Genomic DNA, 19,818 nt, shown 5'->3' with positions numbered 1-19,818 from the left:
CACATACAAACATACATGAGTTTGCAGGTATTTAGTCAAAAGGTATTGAATTTTTCATGGAATTTTGACCCGATTGAAGGCACTAGCAAATACTGAAGTAATTGCTCTTCATCCTCTGGGGAGCATGCATGTTCACAGCAGTCCATCACCAATAGATAAGACATTGCCATCTCTAGAACTGTGCTGCTACTCTGGCTATAGATACATAGAATACTGTACTATTTCAGGAAGGAAAAGTATAGTAACACAATTATTTAGAAAAGTTTGAGTCATAGCCTAACTAAAATTAGATTAAATGACAGTGTTAAGTCATGTCATGGGTTAATTTAAAAAAAAAAGTTTAATCTATTCACATCCTCCGTCTATATAAAACTCATGTTATCTGCAAAAACTGCCTGTTTATTACATTTAATTAGCCTTTAATTAGCTGTTTGTGTTGCTGTGATAGCAAGGCTCACTAAACAACAAGAGTACTACTGAATTTTAATGAAACTGGCTTTCAGGTTGAGAGACTATAACCTCTCAGGACCCTGTTTCACAGTAACAATCGATCTCAATGAGGAGTGTTTTCTGCCTGTGACTCTGTGAACTATCAAATGTAAACCTGAAACAGCAGTCAGAGCGATTTCACATGCAAATTTAAGGCCGCTCTCGCTCTCTCTCTGGTGCTAAAAAGGTTGTTGAATTGAAGGAATCTGATATCTGATATGCCTACAATCATCATACAACTTATTAAAAAGATATAGTTTGATGTATACACTCAATTTAGAGGTACTAAATCAGTCTGGTTGTGGTTTGTCCTTCATCCTCAAATCAAGTGGTCACTGTGTTGGTTCTTAAAAGCCTCCTGATTATTACCTAATACTAGTACTATCATTAATACTTCACACCTCTCAAGTGACCCAAAATTCTCTCTCTGAAAAGAAAAATTAAATCCAATCAGTAGGGAAGGAAAAAAAAGGGGGGAAAAAAATCAAAACGGTGACATTTTAACTAGAGGAAAACCATATATTGTTTCTTGCTGACAAATACAGGTAAAAATGCAATATGGAATGCCCGAAAAGGTTCACTTGTTGCGTATATCTCTCTCTGCCATAGCACTGTGCAGTCATTGCTGTGACAATGGCACATCATTACTGTTTAGACGATTACACACATTAAGCAATCAAAAGGAGAATGGACGGTGAGAAATGACAATATGGAAATTAGCCAATTTGCACCTTACAGGATGAGGTGACAGGCCAACTGGCTATTGGGCACATCCACCGCTTTTTGAAGATCGCCTTTGATAGGAAATCCAAGCTCCCGTGTTTCTTTGCTTCCAGTTCTTTATCTCCTCTGTGATTTGAGTGAAGTGACCCTTTAGAAATAATCATCCACGATGCCTTAAAACCCATTTTTATAATAAAAGACCAAAATACTTTTTATGGGCTCAACATGTGCTGTGAGTAGATAGTAAGTCTGTTTTTTTAGAGCATCTCTAATCAAGATACTTTGTAGAAACACCCCGTAAATGCATAGGACTGGTTTAACTGTTCACTTATCCTAAAATCCTTAAGATGAAAACCACAAGATCATCAGCAAGTTCAATTTTCAGATTCTTATGACAGGAAAGTAAATGTCCTACAGGGGGCGTTGGATAATTTTTGTTTGAGAATGTGTAAGTGGAGTTTAGAACCATTCAGACATATTGTGAGGAAGAGTCGACTAACCAGCAAAATTCCTCCCAGTAACAGTATTGAGTCAGTAGATACACAGCAGTCTCAGCCAATCACAGCGGAGATTAATTCAATCCTCTCTACGTCTCTTTCTCTTTAATCATCTTATCTTCGTCAACCTGCGGATATATGTAGTATGTTAGTGTGTCGTCAGTCTTACTGTTGCTGTAGTAGATACTAGGTAAAGATGTGAGGATTTAATTGTGTTGTTAAAATTGTGTGTGATTGGTGTGCACAACACAAATCAAAATAAATGAGCCTACAATGGGTTTAGGACACAGTCATGATAGAGGCCATAAGGAGCTCATTCTAACTCCCACTAGTCAGCAAAATCATGGCCACTCATCAGACACTGAACAAGATATTAAATCCATGCAAAGGCTTCCTCATTGGATACAAACTTACATGCCTGTGTGTTTGTGTGTGTATCCAGGTGAGGATGGCCAAGGTGAAGCAGGTGGGTTTGCTGGCAGCAGGCTGTCAGCCCTGGAATAAGGATGTGTGTGCTGCTAGTGGAGACCGTTTCGCCTACTGTGCTACTCTTGCTATATACATCTACCAGGTAATGTGTGGGCTTTTCTTCTGTCTTCTATAGAATCAAACCTCCAAAATCTTTCAATGAACTGTCTGCAGTCACATTTGAATGAAGTTTCATAAAAATGTGTGTGTAAGCAAAACACTAATAAATCAGAGCTCCTTGTATTTGTCTCTCCTTGTCATTCTCTCTGTCTCCTCCTCTCAGTTGGACCAGCAGTACAATGAATTTCAATTGAGGTCCATTATGTCAGAACATAAGAAGACCATAACAGCCATCAGCTGGTGTCCTGACAACCCTGATCTGTTTGCGTCAGCCTCTGCTGATAACCTGCTCATCGTGTGGAACGTAGCAGAACAAAAGGCTGTAGCCAGACTGGACAATACTAAAGGTAGACGGATGGTCCACACCAGCTTCTATTAGCACAGTGTAATGTTAGAAGTTATTTCAACGTCCTCCCATCTGTAAAGTACCCCAGCGTCTCCCCTTTCTTTTCCCAGGTGTCCCAGCGTCAGTCAGCTGGTGCTGGAACTCAGCTGACGGGGTGGCGTTTGTTTCCCAGCGAGGTCCGCTGTATATCTGGGCCTATGCAGGTCCTGACCCCGGGGTCACAGTGCATAAAGAAGCCCACTCTTTCCTGTCTGATATCTGCCTGTTCAGATGGCACCCAACCAAAAAGGGCAAACTGGTGTTCGGACACACAGATGGAAGTTTGTCTATTTTTCAACCAGGTACAGCAGTTCTCTTCAGCTCATGAAAAAACAAATTAAAACACACTCACACATGTCACCATTAGCTTAACCATTATAAATACATGTTTCACCTTGAGCCTACTTTCAGGTTGCATAAGCAGAGTCATGTCTGTAAACACATTATCATTAACCTCTTTATCTTTTCTTTTTTAGGATGTAAGGGCCAAAAGCACGTATTGCGTCCAGAGTCTTTAGAGGGGACAGATGAAGAGGACCCAGTCAGTGCTCTGGAGTGGGACCTTTTGTCAACTGACTATTTACTAGGTCGGATAATACGAGGATATTATAACTTATGTTGTCAATAGAACAATAAAGGACATAAATACGTCTCTTTTATTACAAGTTACTACCAGGAAATAATGACTGTAAGCCACACAGTCGTTGGTTATTCCATAAATATCTCTGATTATGAAAAACCACCACAGATGCCAAGTGGTGACCATGTGTTATATCTCTTTCACAGTGTCTAACCTCCATAATGGTATCAGGCTGGTGGACAGCGAGGCCTTGGTTTGTATCACGTCCTTCTGCTTCCCCTCGGCCGCTGCTTCAGTTCAGTGTCTGGCCTGGGTCCCCTCTGCACCAGGCATGTTCATCACAGGAGGTAAAAAAACAAAAAAACATTTATTTTTTAATGTGGGATGTGTGTGTGTGTGTGTGTGTGATGTTGTGTGTGTGATGTTTTTGTAACCGCTTCAAGTTCGACTTCTCTCTCAACCTCCAACACAGCAGCCAGGTGGTGTGTGGGACATGTTGCACAGAGCCATCTGTCTGTGTATTTGTGTTTGCATGTTAATGAGCACGTTGGTCTACTTAAAACCACAGTAAAGCTTCATATTTTAGGTTGGAGTTAATATTAATACCACACATGCATTGAGTTAACTGACCAATTTAGAGACATTTGACATGTTGTCGAACATTTTTACATGTTTTAAGGGATTTGTCTCATTTTTCTTTTTCGTCAGACTCGCAGGTCGGAGTGTTGAGGATATGGAATGTGTCTCGCTCTACTCCTCTGGACAGCTTTAAATTGAAGAAGACCGGATTTCATGCTTTACACGTTCTCAACTCCCCCCTTGCCAAGAAAGGTCAAATTTAGAATTAAACCTTCTTAGACTTACCCAAAACTGTTGAAATCTGCAGGGTACCAAAATAAATTCTTACAAGTTCAAGTTTTACACTGAATCTGTATCCTCAGATACTTCTGAAAGATAGTTTTGTGTGTGTCAAAGCAAAGCTCAGTAGAAGATATAAAAAAACCAGCTGATGTTAGTTGTTATACTGCCCGTCACTGTCTAAATATAAATAAATATAAAGCAGCCATTCATTCACTGAACAGAAGCACTCCTCTTCATGTAAGGCTCTGTCCCTTGTTTGAGTTAGGGTCAGGGTTAGGCTAAAAGAGAATAAGAGAACTAAACATTGTGCTTCTTATCTTTGACGTCTCTTGCCTCTCTCTCTGCAGCTCAGAGTTCCTGTTGTCCCAGTAAAAGTCAGCACACCAGTTCCACCAGTGAGGCGGTACCTCCCCCTACCTTGTCACAGAACCGGTCCTTCTCTCTGCCTCCCGGTCACGCTGTCTGCTGCTTCATGGATGGAGGGGTGGGGCTCTACGATATGGGAGCTAAGAAGTGGGACTTCCTACGAGACCTGGTATTCTGATCGACAAACTAATGGAAGAACACGCCTCGGGCCATGTGTTGTTAGCTTATGATTTTATATATAAGAAATAATATCTTAACCCCGTAGGACTTGTTCATTTGTTGAATTTACAGCACAGGTTGTTCATATTGTTTGCAGGGTCATGTAGAGACCATCTTCGACTGTAAGTTTAAGCCTGATGATCCCAACTTGTTGGCCACGGCTAGTTTTGACGGAACCATTAAAATCTGGGACACCAACACACTAACAGCTGTTTACACCTCCCCCGGCAATGAAGGAGTAGTTTACTCTCTCTCCTGGGCTCCAGGTAGATTAAGTCCACCACCACAAACACACACACGCACACACACACACACGCACACACGCACACCATAGTCAAAATCTGTATTCAAAACATGATTACTGGAAGCAGAAATACACTGAAGAAAGACTCTAGGAGCACTTACAGAATCACTTGTAATCACTTGTGATGCAAAACATGCAGAAACACAACATTAACATTCCAGCCAGCACATTTATCTACCACAGTATATCCCATCCTAGCAGCAATACCGCACTACAACATCATATCATCCTCTGCTCATGTTAAAACTGTTGACCTTTTCTGTCTATGTGTGTTTTGAAGGAGACCTGAACTGCATCGCGGGGGCAACTTCTCGTAACGGGGCGTTCATCTGGGACGTCAGGAAAGGAAAGATCATCACTCGCTTTAATGAGGTTAGGTTGACCTTTGACCTCATGACAAAGGGACCCCCGCCCCCTCCCTCCACAAAGACCTCCAACATCTTCTAAACTTTTTATCATATGGTGGTGACCACTCTCTCATTCTCTCTCTTCCAGCATGGTAAAAATGGTATATTCTGTATATCATGGAGCCATAAGGACTCTAAGAGGATTGCTACTTGTAGTGGAGACGGATTCTGGTAAGAGGTCATCTCCATTGTGAGATCAGTTTTTGCTTGATGCAAAAACACTCGACATCAATGTATCTCAGATTCCTTTATCTATTTATTTTACTTACATGTTTTAATCAACAGTATCATCCGGACAATTGATGGTAAAATCCTCCATAAGTACAAACATCCTGCGGCTGTGTTCGGATGTGACTGGAGCCAGAACAACAAGTAAGATCTCAAGCCATCAGTCAACTTTATCATTCATTCTGAAGGCACCTCATACAGCAACTGGCTACTTTTGGTAGACCTATTAACCTAGACCTATATTCACATATAAATATATTACATCTGCATGTGTACAGAGTCTCTGTCCTTTGTATAATTTAGCGTATTTTTTCCATATTGTGACATTCAAACACATTTATTATGTCAAAAGTAAAGGTGCTGTTTCATCTGGTAATTATAAACAAGTGGCCACATAATGTCCACAATCTGTCTGTCTTTGTAGGGATATGATCGCTACAGGCTGTGAGGATAAAAATGTCCGTGTGTACTACCTGGCCACCAGCTCAGACCAGCCTCTGAAGGTCTTCACTGGGCACTTAGCTAAAGTATTCCACGTCCGCTGGTCTCCGCTCAGAGAAGGAATACTGTGTTCTGGATCAGATGACGGGTGAGTGGGGGCTGAAGAAAATACGGATCAGGCCTTTAAGTATAATCATGTGAAATCAATTAAAGGAGGAATCCCTGTGTGTCTCTGTCTGGGCAGCACTGTTCGGATATGGGATTACACACAGGACGCCTGTATCAATGTGCTGAGCGGTCACACAGCTCCAGTCAGAGGCTTAATGTGGAACACAGAGGTTCCTTACCTCCTCATTTCAGGTAATGTCCCTAAAAGTAACGTAACACTCATAGAAAACCCCTTTTTTTGGTCCTTGTGTCTCGATTTTTCCAGTTATCTTTTGTTATACATGGTTGCATCTTGCTTGCTATATAAGACAGGCAAGAAGTATTGAAAACTAAGTTAGTTGTAAGACATTTACCACTAATCAAATAGAAGATATAGTCCATATTTAAAATGAGGGGAAACAGGAAAAAGACATAAGTAATAGAAAATGAGCTGACAGTAAATGATAGCTCTTTAGTAACATCTAGTGACAGCTGTTGGGAATTACATATACATTAGTGAATGCATACATTTGAGATTTTCAGTGTTTTTGAGGAGCTTGTGTGTTGGAATTATTTTAAAAAAAAATAGTTGATATCCGCTGTAGCTAACCAACTGTTAGCCACAACAGATTTAGTGCTTTAGCTAAGACGTGAAGCTACATGCTACACAACAATGTTTAGCCTATCTATTCAACATAACCACAGCAGCTTACACCTGAACTATATATAGTGCATGCGCTCAGGTGATTAGACTAGTAGTAAAAGCTTAAGTAACTTGGCCCATATAAAAAGGTCAGTCACGGTTAGCTTATATGGCTAATGTTAGCTGCATCAAAATTGGTCTCTCCAACACATTTAATATAAGTTCTGCATTAATATTGAAGCTTTTCTGTGTCAAAGAAGCTTCCAATTTTTAAATGCTGTATCAAACTGGGTGTCTTATTTAGAAAGCTTAAAATTAAACTCTTTTAAGCCCTGCTATAGTGCTATATATCCATGTCACAGTTTTCTATCACATCCAATATAGTAATGAGAAGTATCGCTAAACTATTGCTAATGGTGTTGTATTTTAGGTTATTGGTGGTTTAATAGCAGGTGTACAGTGTGCAGTGGAATATATTATAAAGTGATGGCACTAAATGATCAGAGTGTGTTGTATTTAAATGACAAAATACTGTATTTGTTCATAGGTTCTTGGGATTACACAATCAGGGTTTGGGATACAAGAGACGGGACATGTCTAGATACAGTGTATGACCACGGAGCTGATGTCTATGGTAAGCAACCTACCGGACTATATACTGGAGGTACATGATGGGTGTAAAATGTCTTGCATTAAATTAAAATGAATCAAATTAAGTAAATATGACCTGCTGTGATGTGTTCATATGAGTCTCAAGCCATATGTATATGAGCAGTTTTTATTGGTTTTAGAAAGGCATGATACAGTACTGTGTTATTATTCACAGACTAGACAGATTGCATACTGTATGCAGCTTTTTTGTCAAACTACAAATGAGAAACCTAAAGGAGATTAACAGCAGGGACTGAAGCAAGCCTGCAGGAAGTTCATTTAAAATACTGAGACATCCTGTCTTTGTGAGACCACCATTTACTCTCTACAGCTGTGTTTCTGTAAATAAGCAGATGGCTCCAGTTAAAAACGCTTTCCTTCTCCAAGGCAGACATAAAGTAACACATCACACAAGCCCAAGTGAAATTTAGAGTTTGCCACTGGGTTTTAAACCTGAGCTCTCTGATGGCCTTCTCACCACCAACATATACAAACTCTGCATGTGTGTGTGTGTGTGTGTGTGTGTGTGTGTGTGTAGGTTTAACATGTCACCAGAATCGTCCATTCACCATGGCCAGCTGTAGCAGAGACAGCACAGTGAGGCTGTGGTCTCTCACACCACTCATCTCCCCACTGCTGCTAAACATCCTCACCAACCAGCCCTGGGAGAAGATCATAGGAAACACTGGTAAGAAGAGACTCCTCATATTATTCTATCTCACAGTGATCTATTATAAGGCTTTATTTACCTGTGCTTGGTGTGTGTCTCTGCAGACACAGCTATGGTTCCTGGCTCCCCACCGCTGCTCTGTGGTAAAGTGTCCAGAGACATCAAGCAGGAGCTGGATAAACTGAGCATAGACATCAGGGCCAAGAAGCTACGCTGGTTCTCTGAATGCTTTTCGGTAACTACATTCTTAATACTTATGTATCAGCGATGATGTTATGTGATGATATGGCACTGAATTCAGTTTGATGTTGCCTGCCTGGAGACAGTCAATGTCAAAGTATCTCAAGATACACAACACACAGCTAGGAAAGGATTTAGCATAAGGTTCTACAAACATGCTGCTGCTGCATGTGTACACACTTTACTTCTGGAGTCCTTTGTAATTGATCGAAAACTACCATTTGGGATACTTGAATTAACCCCAAAAGGGCAATTCTGTTCCACAGCCCACACAAATAATAACTTGCAACATGCCGGTGACAACAAATCAACATATGGGTACGAAAGAAAAAGAAAAACACAAGCAGTAGACACACTCTGTCATCCTCAGTTCAATCCTTATATGAAGGCTTATGTGAGGAGCTAGGTGACAACAACAACAACAACAACACAAACTTGCCATCTGCACAAGTTTAACCACAAATGTATTTATAATTCACAATGGGAAAGCCAGAATTTATTTTACAAATACTGATATAAAACAGTACCAGTCAAAAGTTTGGACACACTGTCTCATTCCAATAAATGGAAAAGAGTGTCTTGGACATCTACTTATACCATTTGGTTGATTAATGGGGCCAGAGGCTGCAGAACAGTCAGGAAAATGGAGGAACATAATTAGCAACCAAAGTCTATTCTGTTCATTCTATTCTGTTCTATGTCTCCCTCTTGTGGCCTTTAATTGACACTGCAGGCTTTAAAAAAACATGCAAATAAGACTGCTGTCATTTTCTTCTTTACAATTTTTCACATAATCCGGTGAGAAGGCATCAATAGAAGGATGACAAGCCATGCAGTGTATGTCTTTCATTGTTTATAGATGAGTTATGTCCTTGTAGATTTAGCTCTAAGCGTTCAGAGATTACCTGACATTATCTGGAGCCTCAGTGAAAGTGCCGCTTTGTTTGTTCTGCGTAGAACTCAATGAAACGGTTTGATCTTGGAAATACAATTGGAAGGTGAGTCAACACTTTTCCTCCACGCCCTTCGTTTTATGTTGACTTATGTTGAAAAGAAAAATCAAACAGAAGGATTAGAGAAGGAAAAAGCCTAAATACATATAGCATCTCTTTATTGCATGTAAGTAGAGGTCCAGCTTTTTGTTTTTAGCAGATATTCAGATTCTTAATCATATCAATGAATACTTAACAGTTTGAAAGTCAATGCACACAATTACTTTTTCTGGCTTTTGCTCTTTAAATCATATATTTTCCAGCATCCACATCAACAACAGCAAATTAAAAAAACTATGATTTGAGTCATACATACACTTAAACACCTTTAACAAGCTGCACCACCTTGTAGAATCAATCTAATAGGTCTGACTCACATACAAATGGAAACTACTATTCTGAAGTATTTATTGATGAAGATGTTTGTTTGTGTTTTATCCTCTCACAGCCACCAGGAGGCAGCAGTAACCTGTGGGACCTGGTGTCAGTCATTAGCGGCCAGGATGACTCGCTGTTACCAGGCAGCTACAGCAAGGGAGTGATGCACATGAAACACCTGCTCAAGTTTAAAACAGTAAGAGTCATTTAACAACAGACTGCCAATCCAATCACTCAACATACTAACTATCTACTTTATGGACTAAATGAGCACAAAATACAAAATACTAGACCCTTCAAATTTTCAGTTTTCATCCATTCAGGTTTGTGAAAGGTGTTATACTTCTCTTTTTCACTGTCTTCCATTCATAGTCTGAGGCCCAGGAGCTCACTATAGTCAAGATGTCTAAATTTGGAGGAGGTATCGGAGCTCCCAGTAAAGAGGAGAGGCTGAAAGAAGCAGCAGATATCCACCTGAGACTGGGACAGATTCAAAGATACTGTGAATTAATGGTGGAGCTGGGACAGGTACAGTATGTTTGACCATTTTACTATACAGCATGTTCTTTAATCATTTGCTGACTACACATATTCTCCTGTTGGATTATATCACGTCAAAAAAAGAAAGAAGATGTTTTAGCATTAATGACTCCTGAGAGAGGGGAGAGCTTATAGAGAGATACTTATAAACCAACCAGTGTTATTATCTTATGGTGTATTTGGTCACAAACACAGTAGGTATGTTATTTCTATTATGAGAAGCAATGAAAGCAAAGAAAATGTATGTATTGAGAATGTAATGTTAATGTAAAGTAATGAAGAGGGAACATGATCTGCTTCTCTTGCAGTGGGAGAAAGCGTTATCTGTGGCACCAGGAGTCTCCATGAAGTACTGGAAGAAACTCATGCAGAGGTAAGCTACGTTTCAGCGTCTCCATGTCAACAAAATCACACGTTGTCCAGCTGAGACGTGAAAATCGGTGTGATTTTGAGCTGTGGATGCCATGGCTTAGTGCAGGTTAAAAGAAGGTGAACAAAATAAGAACACATATATATTGTGCAGGATTTATTAAGCAAACAGTGTTATGTGGAAAGCTCTATCATTCTTTATACATACAGTCAGAGTTTAGGCAACTTGATGTCACAGATTCTGCAGAAGTTAAAGATGAACAGCTCCACTCATAAATGTTGTTTAATCTCTTGGATTCATTATGCTCATGTTTGCAGGAGAGCCGACCAGCTGATGGCTGAGGATAATGATGATGCAATCCCATACTGCATCGCCACAGGAGACATTAAAAAACTTGTATCATTCTTCACTGGCAGAGGACAATTACTGGAAGCCTTACTAATAGCACAGGTACAGAGAAAAGAGCAGGAATAATAACTTGTGGTGTGCTAGTTGAGTCATAATTTAAATGGTGGTGATAATATCGATGTAAGTATAACTAAACCACATGGACACAAAAAATTGTCATTGACCCAAACATTCGTAAATATGTCAAGTGAGGATGATAAATAGAAACAATAATGATATTCTCTATCTTTAGGGGGCTTGTGAAGGGAACATTCGTACACCTCAAAGCTCTCCGGTCAATCACACCACTAATGATGTGGATAACAAACAGCTGTATCAGGGGTAATGCACACACACACACACACACACACACACACACACACACACACACACACACACACACACACACACACACACACACACACACACACACACACACACACACACACAAATGTTAACACTCGGTTATTTATTTACCTTTGTTGTGCAAGTTAAACTGAACTTGAAACTGGCACTGAACTGAAGGTACAGATACCTTTGGACCTACCCGACCTACCATAACATATCTTTACAGTTACCTACTGTCATTTGCTTAGCATTATGGGTAAAGGGCATGATTTTACAGTAACTTGTATTTTTGGAATTGAATTTACTGTAAAAACATTAGCAGCAGTGCTACTGTAGTTAAAATGATTTGATTTGAATGTTTCATCATAGGCAGTCTGTGTATTTGACTCCTTCAGCGGTTGCAATAATACATTACATTTTTAATGATGAATCAGAATGTAATTCGATTAAGTTTCACAATATATCAATGGTCAACAACCCCCCCCCCCCCCCCCCCCCAGGGGAGGTCTACTAAGCAAGACGGAGCAATCAGGAAGCCATCTCTTTCTCTCTCTCACCCACGTGCTGCATTGAGAGCGTGTGAAATTGGAAATTCTGCAAGCTCACAGCTTTCAAAGTCATAGTCATACAATTAGTCATAGTCAGACATTCATAAGGTAATTCGGATCATCTTATCCCCCCCCCCCCCCCCTCTACCCTCTAGTTTTCGTCATATATCACAGTTGCAGGAAGTTCTCTGTAATTTCTGAGAACACCTTTGCAACTGTGGCAACACTGTTGCCAGTAAGTTACTATAAAAATACATTAATATGTCAAACAGTGTGGAAAATTACAGAGAAGAAAACTAGAGGGTAGACCATTGATATATTGGATTAACTTAATCTAAGTAAATTCTGATTCATCATTAGAATGTAATGTATTATTGCAACCGCTGAAGGAGTCAAATACACCAACTGCCTATGATGAAACATTAAATCAAATCCTTTTATTGGCAGGACATTGACATCATGTAACTACAGTAGCACTGCTGCTAATGTGTTTACAGTAAATTGAATTAAAAAAATACAAGTTACTGTAAAATCATGCCCTTTATCCTTAATGCTATGCTATGTTATGGTAGGTTTACCAGGCATTTTGTGGTATTTTACTGTAAAAAATAAGCTAATTTAACATCTTTTTAAGATTTCTCCCAGAACACACTGATGTTTTATGATCATAATCCCTCTAACATCATATTTACTCTTTCTCTGCCTAGTCTCCTCCATAAGGTATGCAGGGAACTTGCTGAGTGGTACTTCCAGGATGGCTGCTCTGTCCTGGCAGCATGCTGTCACTTAGCTGTGGACAACATCAAGGTACATACATACATGTTTGTGTATGTGTTATTTCAATTTTATACAATTATATCCACAAAATGATGTGTAAAATGTGTGTGCGTTTGTGTGTGTGTGCTTCCAGTTAGCCATGTGCAGTCTGATCCGAGGCAATGAGCTGGAGCTGGCTGCGTGTGTGGGTATCGTCCTGGGAGAGGCAGCCAATCAGAGCACCGCTTACTGCTTCGAACTCTTGGCCAGGAAGTACATGACGACACCTACATGGTGAGTTTTCATCAACACATGTCTCCAGTCAGTGTATGCTTTGTTATCCTTGTATGTAATCAATCATCTTTAACTGTGAGCTTATATTTGCTTTTCACATGCTCATATCCAGCTAGATGATAACCACCATCATGTGAGAAGTTGAGTGTTTCATTGTTACCTCAGTTCTCTCCTGTGTTTACATTCAGGGAGCTGTCAGCTGACCTCCTGAGAATAATACCTGAGAATGACATTCTATTGGCTAAGCTGTGTGCATTCTACCCAGGAAGCACCGATGACATCGACCAATTACACGAAAGGGTGAGTTTCCAACCTTTAAAGCTTTTGTTTAATGTATATGTGTCAGTGACAAATAAGGTTTGGCATGATGAGCAATTCAAAAATATGTTAAAACTAGTTTTAAAAGCAGCATCAGGTTTGTTCAAATGTACATTTAGTATATTTGTTGGTTTTATATCATTTGAAATGACATTTGTACCATTTTTTACCAAAAGTAAGACTGAATGCTCCTGAAAATGTCAAATGGTGTAACCACAAATGATACATATCTTACAGTGTATTTAAGTGCACTTATACAAGTAATTACGTCATTTAAAATGTAAATGGTTCCTGATTGACATGATTCCTCAGATTAAATGTAATATTTAGAACAATTGTATTCCATTATTGTGTGTTTTATTGAGAATTTTAGTGTTTGGAACAACGTTTTTATGGTTACACCACTTAGACATTTTTGCCATAATCCTCTAATTTATTCTCTCAAAATGGATTAAAAGCAGAACTTTTATGATGGGTCCACAAAAAAAGAATGTGTGCAAGTTATTCACCACATGGACACAAACATATGTCATTGACCCATATAACAGAATTGAAGCTCCATGTTATTATTGATAATGATATCAATAGTTATGCTGATTACAGTGACTGTAATTGTGTGTTGTTTGTCATTCAAGTGCGGTGTCCCTTCATTAGAGGAGTGCAAGGCCTTGGCAGAGGAAGCCATGTGTGAAGGAGATCTGTTCTCAGCCGTTAAGTTTCACCTTCTGAGCTCCGAACCCGAGAACGCCCTTCAGATAGGAATAGATTACGTTAAAGGTATTAACAACTCAGTGTCAACAACTGCTTAACATGATGTCTGCACAGTTTAAACCTGAACTTCAAGTGACCTGAAAACTGAAATACATTGGGAATACTTGAATGTTTGGATTTGACATGATGGCCTGAAAGTTAGAGAGAAAAATACTCTTAATGACACTAACTGATACTGACTCCTTCTTTTGTTTTTGTAAACTGTCATCTACTTCCTCATTCAGTTAAAGGCATGATATAAAATGTTGTAATTACAATCCAAACATTTCTTACAACTGTTAGTTGAGTTAAACTGAAGAAAATCTCAATGTTTTAATCAAAAACTCTCTCTAATGTTCATCATTACCAGAACAGCTGACTGGATCTGATTGGACAGTGGACAGCGTTCAGCCAATCCTGGACCTGATGAGCTACATCAGAACTGACCGCCTCATCATGGCCAAGCTGACAGAGTAAAACCATCATCACTTTAGTATTAGTAGTTATTTTCATTATCCTCCATTATTATGTTACTTTATGATGGGTTTGATCATCATATAGATCTTTGTGTGTGTGTGTGTGTGTGTGTGTAGAGCCCGCAGTGAGCTGCTGATCCTATGCGGTTATATCGGAGGTCTGCTGGCCATTAGAAGACAGTACTCCAGCATTGTACCTGCGCTCTATGAATACACCAGGTATGTTCTTATCTACCCAGTCCCAGTCTGTACAGCTGTGATGAGTTCTGTGTTTGTAATCATAATTTGATCCCTGCTGACACATGATTTCTTTTGTTTTTGTTAAATAAATGTCATAATCTGGTGGAAATTGGATTAATAATGAGTGGGTGGTGCAAGTGCTACATTCTCCTCTCTGTATCTCAGTCAGTTGTTGAAGCGGAGGGAAGTGTGTGTTCCTCTGAAGATCGAGCAGCTGTCTGTTGAGCTGGATGCCTGGCGGGCGTGCACACAAAGTAACAGCAAGTAGGTTACACACACGCACACACACAAACACATACACACACACATACACAAATTGACATAGACTTGCATACATTTCCTGGAGACTTACCCTGACCTTAACCTATTCCTGACCTTAACCACTGACCCAGAAATCTGAGTTTTATCAATTGGGGGACACAACTTTTGTCTGCTCTTAAGTCTGGTTTGTGTCCCTGAAAGTGACTTACACCTACACACACATACACACACACAAACACAGAATGAATGTTATTACAAATGACTGTTATTAATAACAGTATGAAGTACAATTTTGGGTTAAGGTTACCAAAAAGCATACATATTTACACCAATTGGGCCGACTGTGATAAGAGGTTCAATGAGGAAGATGATAACTGAGCTTCCTCTTTATCCATCTGCTGGAAATGATGCAGAATCACTTAAGAGTCAGATGGCGAAGAGCGGAACACTGAGGAGGTCGCCACAGTCATTACATGGTAATCAGGCTTATTTCTCAGCAGCCCCGCAGAGCTAAGAGTGAAGGCCTGAGGCCAGTTACCACGGCAACACAGGAGAGGAGAGAGTCAAGCCGACCTGAGATACATGAAGAGCCTCTGAATCACCTCTGGAGATGAATGTGATGACGAGGATGATCAGGATGTTGCCCGGCCGACAGATCTAACATCTTTTTGAAGTAGAAAGCAGCCTCAGGTGAAGTGAACCAGTGAGGAGCCTGGAGTGCTGTGCAGCTTTGTTCGAATCAATGAGGATGGAGATGGAAGCTTTCACATGATTGAGCTAAGAGCATCTTAACAGTCTGACTTCAAATGGCCAGAGTTAGCCTGTAGGCTTTGCATCTGTAATGTCAGGTATATAAGAGGAGAGTGGATAACACTGCTGCAAAGATGACCACAAAACACTGCTCTCTATATCTCTACCCAAAGAACAGGCCGTTCATGGAAGCAGTTGTCCAACACTCACACATGAGATCTACAAATACAGTACACACATACTCACCAAATCTTTGAATTCACTGGCATAGTTTGACTGACAGTGACTCTTATCACTATTATACCTCTATAATGTGTATGTAGCATCACAAGCATCTCTCTGTCTGTGTGTGTGTGTGTGTTTTCAACAGTCCTCCATCTGAGAGTCAAAGAAAAGAGTTCAGCTGCCTGGAAAGGAGAATCCAGCCTATGGACTCTGGTAAAAATAACAGTTGATCATTAATATCACACACTGCTCTTAAAAGACATGTTAGATTTTTGTATAAGGGTAAGTGCCAAATAAGGTTTGGTAAGATGAGCAATTCGAAAATATCTTAAAAACTAGTTTTACAAGCAGCATCAGGTTTGTTAAAATAGACATTTAGTATTTTTGTTGGTTTTATATCATTTGAAATGACATTTGCACCATTTTTTACCAAAAGTAAGACTGAATGCTCCTGAAAATGTCAAATGGTGTAACCACAAAATAATGATAAATATTCAATACTTTATCCACCTACAGTGTATTTATGTGGACTTATACTAATAATGACTTCATTTAAATTTTTTTAAATAGTTCCTGATTGACATGAGTTCCCAGATGAAATGTGATATTTAGAACAATTGTATTCCATTACCTTTATTTAATATAAAAGTTATAATGTAAGATCATGCCAAACTAGTTGATATGGTGTTTTATTGACAATTTACTGTTTTTAAGCAAGTTGAATTATTTGGTACAAAGTTTTTATGGTTACACCACTTAGACATTTTTGCCATAATCCTCTAATATATTCTCTCTAAATGGATTAAAAACAGAAATTTGATGCTGGGTCCACAAAAAAAGAATGTGTGCAAGTTGTTCATATGTTTATTTTCACATTTTAACCTCTTTATATTTGACTAAACCACATGGACACAAAAAAACATCATTGAACCATAGACATATGGAGTAACAAGCTGTAGCTGAGGTCATTAAACTATAGTTGTGATTTTATCTACAGTGTTGATGCTGACAAGGGCACTGAGCCTCATCTGCAGCTGATTTGACTAAGCATGCTGATTAGTGATCGGCTCCTGTAGGTGTTTGGATGGACTAGCTGCTTGTTTGATCTTAAACTAATAAGACAATACAGAGAAGGAGGCAAATAAACGCAGAGGTAGGAGCCAAGAGGTGACGCATGGAGGAAGGAAAAGAAGAAGCAGAGTGTAATATTCTCTGGCTGGGCTCCATGAATAATAATAATGCACTAGCTATTAAATTGGCTGAGTGTTTGACAAATATTAGGTGAAACATGAGAACATATTATGCGTCATCATTAACAATTAGAGCATGTGTGTTCCCTCCCTCAGCTGCGTTGGTGTTGTGTGGCGCCGATTACGTGACCGGCTCCAATCTGCCGAGTCACTCAGACGTCCAACTGTCCTGTTTCACCGGACACAGAATACAGGTGTGTGTATGTCTGTGTTTTATTAGTGTTTGTGCGTGTCTACACTGATACGTCATGACAAGGTGTGACATTCCACCTGAATTGCTGTTTTTTTGTCTTTATACGCAGGGTCCAGTGTTTTTGCTGGAGGACAGTAAATCAGCTATCTCCCTTAACGATGCTCTAATGTGGGCTAAAGTCAACCCCTTCTCCCCACTGGGAACAGGACTCCGTATCAACCCCTTCTAACACACACACACACACACACACACGCACACACACACACGCACACACACAAACATAACACAAAGAGGACAATCCAAGGGAAGGGTTTACATTTTGGAGAGGGAGAAATGAATAAAAGTCAGAGAGTGGTAGTGTTGTAATGGAAAAGAAACAGAAAAAGCTGGGCTGAAAATTACATTTTTGTGCTTCAGCTAACTGTTTTTTTTAATTTATTTTTTTTATAATTTACTGAGCCAACAAATGTAGTGACACCAACAAACAAATACAATTGTGATCCTGTGAGGCTGATTGAGTGTCAAACAAGCTCATGGCTTTTGGTAGTTTTTTGATATTGGTTTAGCTTAGATGTGATGTGATGAACACATAGCCAAACAAAATCATCATGCATCATCTGTCTAAGGGGATTCCTACTGAATAAGATATACACATAAAAGTGGGTCATGACTTCCCTCTTTGCTCTAGGGAACATTTCTTCAAGGTACAAGCATGTACATACAGGGTATAAATCTGAATGACTTTCTTCTATTGTTGTAAAAAAGAAATAAATACTGGAATAAAGCAACCACTGCATAATAAACTGAAACTTGTCCTTATTGCGGATAGGACACATATAGTAAAAACATAAATAACATGAGCATTAAAGAACCACAGCAGTATATAATGACAGGCTGAATGTGTATATTGCATACATCCAGACAGTGCTGAGCCTACAGATGGCCTGAGGAAAGAAAGTGTCTGTTACATGTGCTCTTTGATCCAAAAGCAGCAGCATCTTCTGCCTGAAGGCAACTGACAACAGATTATGAAAATAATGAAAGAAAAAGCATTAATTCATGCATGTAATATAGAGGAAAGAACAGAACTCATGCATATCTAAATGCAAGAATACTTCTTCTAAGCAAGTGTAAAAACAGTTGAGCGTCTCCATCGTGGGTTACTAAGTCATATCTCCTTCTGTTGTCCACTGTGACATGGAAAGTAAGTGCTGTAATCATCATATAGCAGTGATATATAATGTTCTAGTATTAGTGGTGCAGCTGGTAAAATACTATGCAGACAGAACAATTAAAGAAGGACAGTGAAAAATTTGAACTTGTGTCACAAAAAGGTCAATGCGGTAATGTAATGTAAATGTTTTAAGTTTTAAGTACACAAAGAAGGATAGTTGGTGTTAAGAGGAATCCCAAAAATGACTCCATCTGTGATCAAACCATCTGTCACAATTAACAGTTCAAACCACTAAGTCCTTGTATACTCTGATGTAAACACACAGAAGACAAGAGTCACAGGAACAAATCACTTATGTTTCCTTATCTTGACCTTACTAATAGGCCTACAGATACATTTCACCATCTACATCACAACACATGCCTAGTGCTTACATAAACACAGCCGGAGCCACAGAAATGCATTCATTTCTTTGTAAGTGGTGTATTAAAGGAGCGGTTTGGCATCTGTGGGAATGCTTTTCCTCTTTGATGACATGAATTATAATTATAAAAGTTATCCGTACGCTAAATATGAAGCTACATACTAGCCAGCAATCAGCTAGCTTAGCATAGACTGGAAGCAGAGGGAAAGCTAGGTTCAATAATCAAAAAATACACCCACCAATATCTCTGAAGCTTACTAATAAATAATAAATATCTTGTTTATTTAATCTGTACACAAGCTGATATATGAAAACTTTTATTTTGTTGTGTTATTTGCTAGCGGTCGTTCCCCCTTCAGTCTTTATGCTGAGCTGAGCTAATTGAAGAAGTCAGCAAAAGGAACTCAGTTTGTGGCTGTCGTAAAAAGATAACATGATTAGCAACTGGTGATTGTCTATGAAGCCTTGTGTTTGCCTTTTGTGACTCTTGTAATCTTGGATTTTTGGAGCCAAAAGTCATGAAAATGGATTATATTTGGATGAGAGGGTGGAGCTGACCCTAACACTAGCTAATGCTAGGTTTATTTTGCACGTTGCATCAAGGTCTACGGTTAGCTGTGATAATGCTAATGCTAATTTTTGCTACCAAAAACAGGCATAAAACCATTATAACAAATGTACTTAATGGAAAACAACAACAACTGA

General features: G+C 39.3%; 1 protein-coding gene across 1 annotated transcript; it reads left to right on the top strand.

The window, feature by feature from the left end:
- The first annotated feature begins 2,157 nt into the window (after positions 1-2,157).
- On the top strand, positions 2,158-17,744 carry wdr17 (WD repeat domain 17). Its single transcript, XM_062428077.1, has 31 exons — positions 2,158-2,280; positions 2,461-2,644; positions 2,754-2,984; positions 3,159-3,269; positions 3,469-3,609; positions 3,971-4,093; positions 4,471-4,658; positions 4,806-4,974; positions 5,293-5,384; positions 5,508-5,590; positions 5,705-5,791; positions 6,072-6,236; positions 6,333-6,448; positions 7,426-7,512; positions 8,068-8,217; positions 8,304-8,434; positions 9,880-10,005; positions 10,182-10,337; positions 10,658-10,722; positions 11,037-11,169; positions 11,360-11,448; positions 12,710-12,809; positions 12,913-13,052; positions 13,241-13,352; positions 14,006-14,147; positions 14,491-14,593; positions 14,714-14,815; positions 15,002-15,100; positions 16,218-16,285; positions 17,419-17,516; positions 17,625-17,744. Exons 1-31 carry the CDS (start codon positions 2,158-2,160, stop codon positions 17,742-17,744), a joined length of 3,834 nt encoding a protein of 1,277 aa, XP_062284061.1.
- Positions 17,745-19,818: the final 2,074 nt, after the last annotated feature.

This window comes from Scomber scombrus, chromosome 2 (genome assembly GCF_963691925.1).
Source record: "Scomber scombrus chromosome 2, fScoSco1.1, whole genome shotgun sequence".
Classification (NCBI taxonomy): domain Eukaryota; kingdom Metazoa; phylum Chordata; class Actinopteri; order Scombriformes; family Scombridae; genus Scomber; species Scomber scombrus.
Note: the sequence above shows the minus strand (reverse complement) of the source record. Positions and strands in the feature narration are given on the sequence as shown.